The sequence below is a fragment of the Bombus vosnesenskii genome, unplaced genomic scaffold, assembly GCF_011952255.1.
Source record: "Bombus vosnesenskii isolate JDL3184/JDL3185 unplaced genomic scaffold, Bvos_JDL3184-5_v1.1 scf7180000013264, whole genome shotgun sequence".
Taxonomy (NCBI): Eukaryota; Metazoa; Arthropoda; class Insecta; order Hymenoptera; family Apidae; genus Bombus; species Bombus vosnesenskii.
Window position 1 is genome coordinate 4,480,736 of NW_022882924.1, and position 12,703 is coordinate 4,493,438.

The following is a 12,703-nucleotide window of genomic DNA, read 5'->3' on the forward strand; positions in this document are numbered from 1 at the left end:
GGAGAGGAAGGGAGACGAGTAACGTGCAACGGAGATAGTTGAAATAAGTTGACCTGTGTCTCCGCGGTCGAGCGCGCTCGTTCTGCTCGAAACGTTCGAGCACGAAACGTTACGTTAGTTTGTCGTAAATTGAGTTACGTCTCGTCGTATCTGTTGTACGGTTCGGATATTGCATCGTGTAGTCCTCAGTGTGTGCATGTGTGTGTGTCAATGATTCGTTATTAACGGTGCAGTTCGGCCTGATATATCAGAAGATAAATTATGATGGTCTGATCGCGGTTCCAACATGACTGTGGATTTCGCCGACTACTTTTGGGTGAGTGTCTTTTCGCTTGTTATCCCAGAATGTCATCCTCGTTAGATTTAGGTTAGGTACGGAGAGAAACCCTCTTCCTTTCCCTTTTTGTCTTATCCTGCGTAAGAACTCTTAACAAACTACTCTCGTGACTGTCCCTACGTCACGCTACTGTAACATTTTTTGTTTTCGTCTAAATATTATCGTGTTTCACCTAATGAAATCTCCTTTTCTGTCTTTCTTCCACCGTACTATAATCATCCTCGTTCTTCTCCTTTTCTCTTTTACGCGGCACGTTTGTCTTTATACTTTTCCGCGAATACAAGGTTATTCATTTCACCTCCTTGTCATCTCGTTTTCCTATCATCTCCATGACCTATGGAAAAATGATCGCACGTTGACATATGTATTACGTTTTCTATGCATGTTTATAGTTTAAGTGCAGAAGAAAGTGAAATTGTTAGGTTTGTTTAAAAGTTCCAAGATCTTTTGTCATAACTTGTATTATTAATTATATTTTCCTATTGTATAGTTTTACATATTTCGATATAAATTTTGTATATTTTTCTTTTAAGATGATTGCAACACAGATCTCTACTAAATGAAAATTTCCCTTTGTAGACAAGAATTATTGGAAATTTTGCATTTTTTCTATGCTTTAACAAATTTTAGCGACATAAAGACTCAAATGTTTCTTATAATTTTGTGTTAAGGGCTTTAGTTTTATAAATTTTTTGGAGGATTTGACTTTGTTTTCCTGACAGAAGCATGGTACAGATAAGATAGCTACCACTTCCTTTCATTTCCCTTAAAATTTTATCTATTGAAGATTATTATATGTAGGATATAATTATGATGACTCAAATATCAAATTTTATAAAAAAAGGCTATAATGATTCATTTATTTTTTATGAAGCTAATGTTTTATTATAGTATTTAAGAATTTATAAAATAAAAGGGATTTTTATTGATCTTGCCTCCTTCGCTTATATTCTATTGAAAAATATTACAGAATCTATAGAAAAAGAGTTATAGTCTATTAATTTAACTAAAACAAAATTTTGTAAATTTTGTTATTCTGTACTAATAAAATTTGCAATAAAAATTTATGCCATATGTCATGAGTGACAAGTAATATGTACAATAGGATGATAAGAGTAATAATATGTAATGACAGCTTATTGTAGCGACGTTACTCAAGTGTTCTACTCTGTGTGAGTTTACAGCATGATCAGGGTTCAAGTGTTAAGTGGCTAAGTGGTCTTAAGTATAGCTTTAGTATATGTCTTTTAGGCATGATACTTTAATTGCAAATGAAATATATTTTCTATTAATAAAAAAATTCTGATCCTAGTAACATATCAGTAAATAGTTCTCAAGCATTTATTAATATGTATTAGAAGTAAGAAATGAAAGTGTATTGATATATAGAATAATACATTGTGAATGCACTGTAAATGTGATAGAAAGTATTTAGACAAAAAGAATATTTTTCTGTAATTTAAGGGCGAAAAGAATAATGGATATGACGTGTTATATCATAACATGAAGCATGGTGCAATTGCAAGCAAGGAGTTGGCTGAGTTTCTGAAAGAACGATCAACCATAGAAGAAAATAATTATAAGGTTCTGAGTAAGCTAGCTAAACAAGCTGGCAGTAGCAGTAGTACACAAGGAACATTTGCACCTGTTTGGGCTGCCTTAAGAGGAGCAGCAGAAAAACTTGCTGGTTTGCACTTGCAAATGGCCCAAAGAGTGACTGAACTAATAAAAGATGTATCAAAATATACAGATGAATTACATAAGAAACACAAGGCTGTATGTAACTTTCTCTTCTTAATTTTCTTATATAGAGATAAGTCAAAGTTTTAGATATTTTCTGCAAATAATTGTTTATATAGAATGTGTTAAAATTGCTAAGCATATTTAGTAAGTAATATAGTATGGATTATTCTAGTAATACATAGAAAAGATATTTACAATAAATTTCATTGTTTTATATTAACAATTAAAGCTTCTTTTATGTTGCAACATGTTTTTTTTATTTGTTGCACTTATTGTAACTATTTATCATATTGAAGTATGAATCATTTTGTATATTTTGTACCCTATCAGTATCCGCCCACAGTCAGGTCACTAGGTTCTCTCAGACAGTAGTGTTTGTAAAGATATAAAGATAATGTTTATCAAATAACACTGATAAACAATTATTTGAAATAGCTAATTAATTAACATATTACTTTGTAGTTGATTTTGATGCTTGGTTATATTTATATTATAAAAAAACATATATGTAAACAAAACAAATAATATGTAGGTAAAAGAGGAAGAGTCATCTACCTTGGAAGTTGTGCAAAGTATACAGAATATTACTGTGACATTACATAAGGCAAAAGATATGCGTATGCAAAAGGGTCTTGAATTAGAAAAATTGCGGAAAGACAATGCCAGCCAAAAAGAATTAGAAAAAGCAGAAATTAAGTTTAAAAAAGCACAGGACGATTACAAAACTCTGGTTGATAAATATATGGGCATAAGAAATGATTTTCAAACCAAAATGACTCAAACATGCAGGGTACTTTTCTAACTTACCACTCTTAAATGAAATTTTCTATGAAAATTGGCATAATACTAATGAATCTATTCTTTCCTTATTAAGCGATTCCAATATGTAGAGGAAACACACTTAAAGCATATGAAGGAGTTTTTAAACATCTATGCTGATGTTTTGCAGTCAAATCATGAACAAGTTGGTCAAGTTCATATTGATTTTAAACGGCAATGTTCAGACATGACAGTGGACAAATTATTAGAGCAATTTGTACAAAGCAAATATACAGGTTTTGAGAAACCAGGTAAAAATCTTTGTAATATATGGACAGAGTTTAGTATTTAGTACATAAATCATTTTCTCATAAATCAGGTACATTCGAATATGAAGAGATCATAACAGGTTTAGGAGAAATGACCAGTCATTCTCAGTTGGAAAGCAATGTTGAGACACCTAAGGAAACATCAAAAGGAGCTAATGGAGAAACAGGCGTTGCTGGTAACATTCACAGTTCAAAAAACGATCGGGGATTAAAAGGGGAGGGTTGTCAGGTGGATGAGGAAAAGGGGACGGTACAAGAAAAAACAAATGAAAATCTGAATGAAAGAGACAGAGAATTATCACATGCACAAGCCACCAAGGCTTCCCGGCGTACTACCTCGCTACTCAACCTGTTCATGTCCAACTCCCAGGGTAGGTTCTTAAAGTTGAATAGAATGTACAAAACCTCATTCTATTTTAATTGCAATAGTTTTTGTCTACCTTGATGTAATGTAACTTTTGGTTATTATTATAAAGTATCATACTTTAACATAATCAATATCAATTATAACAAATTTTATGACTAATAAAATTGTTAAAATTTAAGCTATTTAAAAATACGTGAAATTGATTTTTCCAGTCACACATTATGTCTTGGTAGATGTGTTTTGCAGTTTTTTATTTATCACATCAATACTATTTTATTATTTTATTCACATACATACACTTGATCAATTTATTTTTTAGCACTGAATCACAAATTTAATTAATCTAGGCATATGCGAAACAACTTTATTGACTTATGCTTATGTGGTTGTGTTACAATGCTTGCGCGTTATAATCTAACAATAGGTGGAGGATGACATTGCAAGTTATCATGTATTCCAGGGGGTTTATAAATGTATTTTTTTTTCTTTTTCTTTAGCATAAATATTGAATTTATAAGTGAATGAATTTACTAATTATAATTAAATCTAATTAATAATTAAATTAATTATTAATTAAAAATAACTTATAAATTAAAATGTAATCAACACTTTATATACTTACAGTTTTTATTACAAGATTATCAGGTTCTTTTTAATACAAATCTGATGATAAAATGATATCACTTAAACTAACATCCCTCTGGAGTGCTATTGATGCCACTGAAAGTGCATAGTGTAATTAAATTTTAATAGATATAAGTATGAAAATAGCAAGATGAAGAAAAAAGGGCCATTGGAGTCACAGATCATTGAAAGATATAAGCAATGAGTGTTGTTTCAGACAAACAGAAGCAAGCAGGGTCTGGTTCGGCACCTGCAACTCCTCAGGGGAACAACCTGCCTCCTGCTGTTCCACCTCCCAGCATCTCCAGGAACCCTCTCAGAGGATCTAAATGTAACTGCTTACATTGTCATTACCTATACCCTTGCCATATCCATTACTCGCATTTTAATGTAATTACTAGACTATTGGTACTATTTTACACACCACAGTATAGGTACTGTTTTACACATACACATACAAGAGATCTGTATGAAAATGTTGCTTTCTTTGGTAGTTAGATCAAAGCATTTAAGGTGAGGGTTTATCATTAGTAAATTTCTGCAGCTTTCTATAACATGTTTTCAAAACTTTATTAAAAATTATTTAAGAAAATATCGATATTCATTAAAATTTACAAATCTTTCCAAATTTTGCTGTTGTATTCTAAATGTTTGCATTGTTACTAATTATACCTAATTGTTCTTTTTTATGAATATTTGATTGATTTTTTTAAGCACTATTTAGATGTAATTAATTATAATGAAAATATCAAGATCCATCGTATAATTAAAATATAACTGAATATAACTAAAAATTATATGAAATATAATTAAAATATAACATAAATAAGTGATTGTGTTCAGTTGACATTAACGGAGAGATATATTTGTATAGAATTTTAAGTGACCAGTTTTAACGAAGCACTCCTTTCACACACCTTTATCTTTATCTTGCTCTATTGGTTGTTCTCTATCTATGGTATTTGGTAACAGTTTTATTACCATAGCTCTTTCAATATAATTCTATTGTCATACAGGATATGTGGTTAAATAAAATATCTGGTGACTTACAGTGGTAACGTGTATTATGGTTCCTCCACTCTGCACTCTTTTAGATCAGCAGTGTACGTATACTAACATTGTTCAAGCACAATAAATTAATGTTACGTGCATAGAGACATATTGTAAGATAATAACTGGTGATATACTGCTAATTCACAGATAATTAGAAGGATACATATCTAACATTAATTTATTCTTAGCTTTGAAAGCACATTTAAAATATTTCTTCAGTCAACATAAATGGTCTTATATTTGTAGATACATCTCACACAATAAAGGGAAGAAATATTTTTTGTTCTTGTTTGACTAACACTGAAACAAGCTTGCTTAGACAATAGGCTTTAGTTCTAGAATTACATGGTAATCTAATCAGGCAACTTAATATTTTGTTTTTTTTTTCATAAAGTGTTACTTACATAAATTGTTTTTCTAACAATCTTTTATGTAAACTTATATCAAGGGGTTCTTCTATCAACACGGCTCATTGTGAAATTTTTATTTATATTTTATGCTCACTCTTCCTTGATAAAAAAGACATTATTAATTTAACATAGAAGTTAGAGTTAAGAAGAATTGTGCATTTTGGAAAGTTTCTGAAATTGAAACTATCTATGGTGTATTAATAAAATGGTAGCAAATTTCATGTCATACACATTGATTCATAGATATCTCCCATTTCCTTTTAAAAAAAAACCTTCAGTACCTAACATCTCGAGGCTGATTCTTGAACGGGTCAATTGTAAATTAATTTTTGAAACTTTCTCTGTTGCCTCTATAACAAACACATGTCCTCATAGAATTAATTAAATAAAGGGAGTTGGATTTGGATAAAGTTGAAATACGAATGTGGGGTTGGCTACTGACGGGGCCTCAGGTGAGCCTCTTATGAGTCTGTTACTGCATGGCTCACTTGTAATTCGTATTTATTTTCCAAGTGCAGATATCTTTTATGATATAGCGTAATGTGATTCTGCAAGCAACCCTTTTTATATTCATTAGTCGCATCATTGTCCAATGTAGTTATTGTAAATGTTCCTTTTGTATCACGATATCTCTTTCCCCTCTTGTACTTCTGTTTTTTTTTCTTTATTTCATTGAATGTTCGTAATGCTAAAGTTAATACGATTAATCAATATGTACAAGGTTCAAAATTATTATATGAAGTTATCGTATCTCATTTTCGAATTATCGTCACTCTACTCGTAATTTCGCATGTCGATAGTTAACATCTTTGCTTGCAGAACATGTGTATCGTATGCCCTAGCGATTCGTAGAGAAGTATACAAGAGATATACAAACACGAGATGAAATTGCGTAATCTCTTATATATGGTTAACTGTTCTGAGAAAAATCGAGAAAAGAATATCCTATCATTAACACTGTAGGAAGTACATATGTCATTATTGTTAGAAAAACAATTTAAAAGAAGAAATTGGACTTCTGCAGATCTGTATATGATTTGATGGTGATGGTGTATGGGTTTTCTTATACCTCTGCTAATGTAACGTGCTATACTTTTTTGCTATTATCTGTATCTCCTATCTATTATTTTTAATGACTTAATGCAGCAATTAAAACTATTTTGTCGATTTTAGAATGTGCTGATATGTTTTTCTGTTGAAAGATCGTTGATGTTTCAAAACGAATATTAAGTTGTAAGAGAATATAAGTGTAGTGGACACAGAAATTTATGTCAGCATAATTAGAGAGAATGCTGTCAAAAAAGAGCTCGTGAAAAGTGCATCTGCTACTTGTTGATCCGGTGACAATTATTTTGTTTGTCCTGTAGATATTTAATCACGTTGCGCTATGCCTTAAACACTTGGAAAGTAAATTGATTTCTATCTGTCGTTGAATCGGAGATTTTATATTAATTTCTCGATTAATGATATTATCTTTTTCGATACAGATACGTTGACACCGCAAACGTAGTTCCTTTCTGCTTCTTACAATTAGTCTTACAATTAGTTTATAATTATTTCCTTTTACTCTATATTAAGAAGAGTAACGCCATATCAATTAAGTTAATCAACGAAATAATTATTTGATAAAAATTGCTTCTCTCGAGAGTAATATATTATTATTAGACTCGATTTATGCACCTAAATGTAGCGTTTGACGCTAACTGCGATTAAAAGGTACAATTTATTTTCCATAATAATAAACGAGTTTCCTTGATTCTTATATATTATAGAGAAGAGAATAATTTTTATCGTTTTTTAATATTGTAATGACTAGAAGTTAGAAATACTACATGTCATTGTATGAGAACTTTTGATATCGAGTATTCAGATTTACTACGAAAAGTTAAGTGCTGCTTTGTTCTCTACATACCGTGTGTCCACAACCAACAGGGTTTCTTCGCAGCAGAAGAGAGAAAAGAAAGGAAAAGAAGGCGAAAAAGAAGAAGGATATTGTGGAAACGAGCAGCAACAAAGAAGAAAAGTCTGACCTGTCAGTATATGCTCATTCAGCAGATCTAGTGCACCAGAGATCAATCCCATGATCGAGCTTAAAAATTTATCATTGGAGAATATTAAAACCATGATAACCAGTAGCACAAATAGCATTTTTATACAAAAAGCTTGATCATAGTATTAGATCTTATGCCTACCTCCTTTATTCTTTTTTTTTCTTTTTATTCTTCTTTTACAATTTTTATTGGCACGTTAGTACCGCTAAAGCACAATGACGTTGTAACGTAAAATAACGCACGATTATTAATAATTTAGTTTCTGATACGTAAAATAAAAGACAGAGAAAAGAAAGAGATTTTATCATGTGTACATGATGCACTGGGCCTGCTGGAACACTTGAGGGTATATCCTACTGAACTGCGCTAATTCTATATAATAGGGAGGATAAGGATGACAGTAGAAAGTCTGAAACACCGACACCGGAAGTAGATGAGGATGGTTTCTGTATTAGACCAAAGGCAGAGCCGTGGGAGAATGAGAAAGGATTTTATTCTAGCTCAGATACCGATTCCGAAGATGAGAGGGAACGAAAGATCCGAGTGGAAATAAAACCACTAAGCAACGGCGGAGCACCGATGAGCGCCAGCGTGGACGAACTCAGGGCGACCGTGGAAAATCTATCGTTATCGCCTGCACCGACGGTACGTTCTTCACTTCTCTTCGATTTTTCTTTCTTAGGTGTTAATACTTTCAGAGGATCTTTTTTCTCCAACGATATCCTTCCGATTACGTAACAGGGACGCAGAGGATCAAATAACGATTCAGATCATCATATGAAAAGGTCTCAGTCAGTGTCACAGCAATTAGGAGGTAAGCCAAGCTCGGATTTACTTGGCCTAAACTTGTTCAATCCTAGCAGTACACCATCGAGCGCCTCAACGCCGACTGGTAGTCATCCGTACGCGCCATTGCAAAGTCCTCCGCCACTGTCTTTGTCACCGACGCCTCAACCACAGCCGCCACAATCCGCACCACCTACACATCCTCACCCACGATTCCCTGGTGAGTTTACGGGAGTCTCGTCGTCGCACTATCAGCTTATCGGGACGCTTTCTGTGTCTTGTCAAAAGTATCATGTCGTTATATGTGTACTATGGGAACTTAGGCTATGTACAGGAAATGTAGAAGGTTTCATCGTTTGCAGATGGAGATTTGTTTTCGGAAGTAGGAGACATTACTCCGGCCTTACCTCCCAAGCAATCCGCATCCTCCACTCCGACAGGATCCATCATCATTCCTAGACCTCCGTCCCGAAGAGGAGAAGGTCCTTCGCCAAGGGGTAGAATGTCACCGGCAACTATATCCAGAGCCGATAGCGTGGCTAGCTTAGAATTTCGTACAGCTGGTGTTGGTGTTGGCTCCTCCAGGGGCCCATCTCCGCTCACGATTGGACTCGCAGACACTATACCTTTAGCAGTTGCTTTCCATGAGATAGTACACTCTTATTTCAGAGGTACCGATGAAACACGGTGTCAGGTGAAACTCAGTGGAGATATGATGTTATCGTTTCCTGCTGGTATCGTCGCCGTGTTAGCGAATAATCCAAGCCCTGCGAAACTTACGTTTCGCGTGCGAAACAGTAATAGATTGGAAAAATTGTTCCCTAATAATCAGCTTGTCAGCATGTAAGTTACGATAGGATGAAGATTGTGGTAAATAGTTCGTACGAGAATGTTCGAATATTGATATTTTGTGCAGGGATGCAACGCAGACAACTGTCGACAGTACAATTTTTGAATTCAATATGAGTGCCTTAACTACGTTGTTACGCAAACAGGCTGAACAAAACCCTTCAGCTTCGTATTTTAACGTCGACATACTCAAGTATCAAATCAAGTGCAAGGAGGGAGCAGGTTCATGCCCTTTCCAGCTGGTTGCCTATTGGAAGTGTGAAACGACTCATACCGATCTTAAGGTACGTACTTATCGTTGATACATTACTACAGCAATCTTTTGCTAAACAAACAATTTACGGGTGTTTCAGATTGATTATAAATATAACAGTCGTGCTATGGCTTCTCCAAGTCCACTGTTAAACCTTCATGTGGCTGCACCCATAGACGGAGGTTTCAAGTCACTGAATAGTAAACCTCAGGCACAGTGGTTACAAGACACGAATCGGGTACTGTGGAAGTTCACGGAACTGTCGCAGCACAGCGAAGGTAACGGCGTAGGCTCATTGAAAGCTCGGGTGGAACTCGCGCATGGGCCAGGAAACCAAGGAACCATATTCACACAGTTTAATTGCGAAGGGACCACATTATCTGGTGTTGAGTTCGAGCTTTTAGGCCCGGGATATAGATTAAGTTTAGTAAAGCGTAGATTCGTATCTGGTGAGTGATTTACTTTCTATATTTTTTTCTCTATCTATTTGTTTCTTTAGCTTCTTTAGTTACGATAGTGTCCTTACACGCGCGATGTTCTTACAATAAGTTAACAATGTATATAAATTACATTACGAGAACAATTTCTGTGTACTTTCAGGAAAGTATATTTGTGATGGAGATTCTGACTCACGAAGTAGATACGCTGCTCCACCATCCAATGTGGATTGACGACTTCCAGAATGGGCGCCTCAATGGGAGAGCCTGCCCATTTAATATTGGCACTTGCTTGTTCATTCACTGCCCATACCACGACTAATGTTCGTTCAAATTCGAAATCGGCGTGGGGAAGCCTGTTGGATACCAAAGAACGTGTGCGATACAATAATAAGATTACATAGTAGACGAATAATTTGTACAGATGCCGTGATGCTACGTGATTTCCATATAGCAGAATGTAAAGTTTATTCGCGTTACGTGTTAAAAAAGGAAAAGAAAGGATCTTGGATACGAGAAAGCGGCAAATGAAGATCACATAAATTCGTATCCTTCATAAATTAAGATGAGTATGGTACGATATATATGATCCTAGGCGAAGAAAATATTTGGACAGAAATGTAACGAAAAACATAGTTGGACTTCGTAAGTCACTCGCTACCTGATGAATAGCGTTCTGTGTTTTATAACTTGTATATTTTTCAATTTTTCTATATATTCTCGATTAGATTGTACTATTTTAGTAAAGTTTGTACGTGATACGTAAACGAGGTGTAACTACGACGACGACGATGACGATAACGACAGCAGAAAACGTTTAAAACGTCGAAGAGTAAGTAGACTTTTCTCGCATAAAACCTTTGGTGTCCAGCATATTTTTCACCACGATATTCTCGCCATATTATTGTGTCTATATATATATATATACATATATATAATCAAAATACATACGTTATGACTTTTTTTACCTAACAGCACGGAAAAGCTCTAGAAAAGATCATCAAACAGTACAATGTTCTTAATCTATTGTTAAATTTTGCGTTAATTTTAATGTAATTATTATATATTGCTATCTTATCGTTAAGAAGGTTTGAAAGAAATGTAAAGATTCTGTAACACCAATTAACTTCGTGTCTGTACATTAGCGTTTCTATTTTATACGAAGGCCCTATATTTACTTTTTAAATTTTTCGATGTAGTCCTATGATATACGTTTTCAGATCTGTTTTTACCGATATCCGCGGAATTTTTGAAAAAATATTTGGTTACACGTACATTTAAAAAATTAATGGTTCTCGAAATGAAATCGTGTTTTTTGTTTCACAACACAATTTAACTTTATTGCGCGGCGATTCCTGCGTACGTTGACGCTGGTAAAGAAAAAAAAAGCAAAAAAAGAATTGCAACGTAGTTTTGCTTTATTTATGAACAAAGAAAATAGCGAGGACGTTAAGAACAAAATGTTCGATAGATTAGTAATAGTTCATACGTATGCTAAGTGAAATTGGCAAGTAATGGAAAGGAAATGCTTTATTAAAATGATTAAACATACGATTTTAACATTGTAACAAACAAATTAGTTGCGCGATTTGCGATTAATTTTTTAGATCTTATGAAAGTTTCGAAGAATTGCAAGTTAAATTTCATGGTAGTTCCACAGTGATCGTTTCATTCTTTCCATTATTGCAAAATTAATTCAATATTTTTTGTATAATTATCATTAAATATTTCCTATATTTATTATTTTAAAACGAGAATTACTACGTTAACTTTTAATGTGAATCGACTGTATCCTATCGTTTTCTTGTTTTTCCTTATTCTTTCATTTTCAGTATTTTTTGTAATGATTTTGCGATATATTCCTAAAGCGAATCGACCGTTTTTAGAGACAGTCCATTTCGTTTAACAGTTACATGTGCATACATACCGCCTGTGTGTATATGTATATGTGTATATAAAAACGAAGTAATAACTTTAAGAATAAGTCTGAAAAAATCGAATTCGAATATTATTATATAGTCCAGCACACACGATGCTTCCTTTTGTGCAAATTTAGATTATCGGCAACAAGTTGTATCCTCGTGCATAGTTCACATAGTGTAAAATATTTTTTTAGTTTCTTCCATTCGTTTTAAAAGTTATAACATTTTACTTTTTAATTTTTTATTGATATTTTAACAAAGCTATTAGATTTTATGAAAAATATCTTGTTTATTTCTTTCCTAATGTTATATTTATAACGTCCGATAAAAATGACAAGTTCAGTTAACATACTCAAAGATCTAGATTGTCCAATTTTGATCTATGCACGAGTCCCAGTGATACTTGTTGCAAGGTATTCGTTACCTGGCTCTAAAAGTGCATTATCCTTTAAGCTATGAAGTAATTCGTAGAAAAAGTGCGAACGCTATGTTTGGTTATTGAATGACAAGCACGGTAAACTTTTTTATAGCTATCATTCATTTGAAAGGTACATTGTAAGATGATTTTATATTTTAAGAAAACTATTTAGCGTTTAACCGCGAAGCTCCACCTCTATTTTACGAATTTACATTTCATTTTGTTATTATTATAGTAATGATTACTATTATTATCATATACTCATGTGAAAAAGGAAAACAAAGAAAAGGTCTACGAAGAGCAATATAAAGAAACCATCTAAGTAATGCGATAAAATTGGTGACCACTCCATTCGATGTTGTTTA

General features: G+C 33.4%; 1 protein-coding gene across 9 annotated transcripts; it reads left to right on the plus strand.

Moving 5' to 3' along the window:
* The first annotated feature begins 26 nt into the window (after nucleotides 1-26).
* On the plus strand, nucleotides 27-11,515 carry LOC117241230 (F-BAR domain only protein 2). Of its 9 annotated transcripts, XM_033507216.1 has the most exons (14): nucleotides 27-316; nucleotides 1,802-2,113; nucleotides 2,613-2,870; nucleotides 2,955-3,150; nucleotides 3,219-3,539; nucleotides 4,377-4,490; nucleotides 7,555-7,654; nucleotides 8,057-8,318; nucleotides 8,415-8,464; nucleotides 8,537-8,679; nucleotides 8,822-9,302; nucleotides 9,376-9,592; nucleotides 9,662-10,010; nucleotides 10,162-11,515. In XM_033507216.1, the coding sequence occupies exons 1-14, from the start codon at nucleotides 287-289 to the stop codon at nucleotides 10,230-10,232; spliced, it is 2,904 nt and encodes a 967-aa protein (XP_033363107.1). In that variant the 5' UTR covers nucleotides 27-286; the 3' UTR covers nucleotides 10,233-11,515. The 9 variants fall into 9 exon arrangements, with proteins under 9 accessions (XP_033363107.1, XP_033363091.1, XP_033363113.1 ...); XM_033507200.1 differs by having other exon boundaries at nucleotides 8,415-8,679; XM_033507222.1 differs by lacking the exon at nucleotides 8,537-8,679 and having other exon boundaries at nucleotides 8,415-8,487.
* The last annotated feature ends 1,188 nt before the right edge of the window (nucleotides 11,516-12,703 follow it).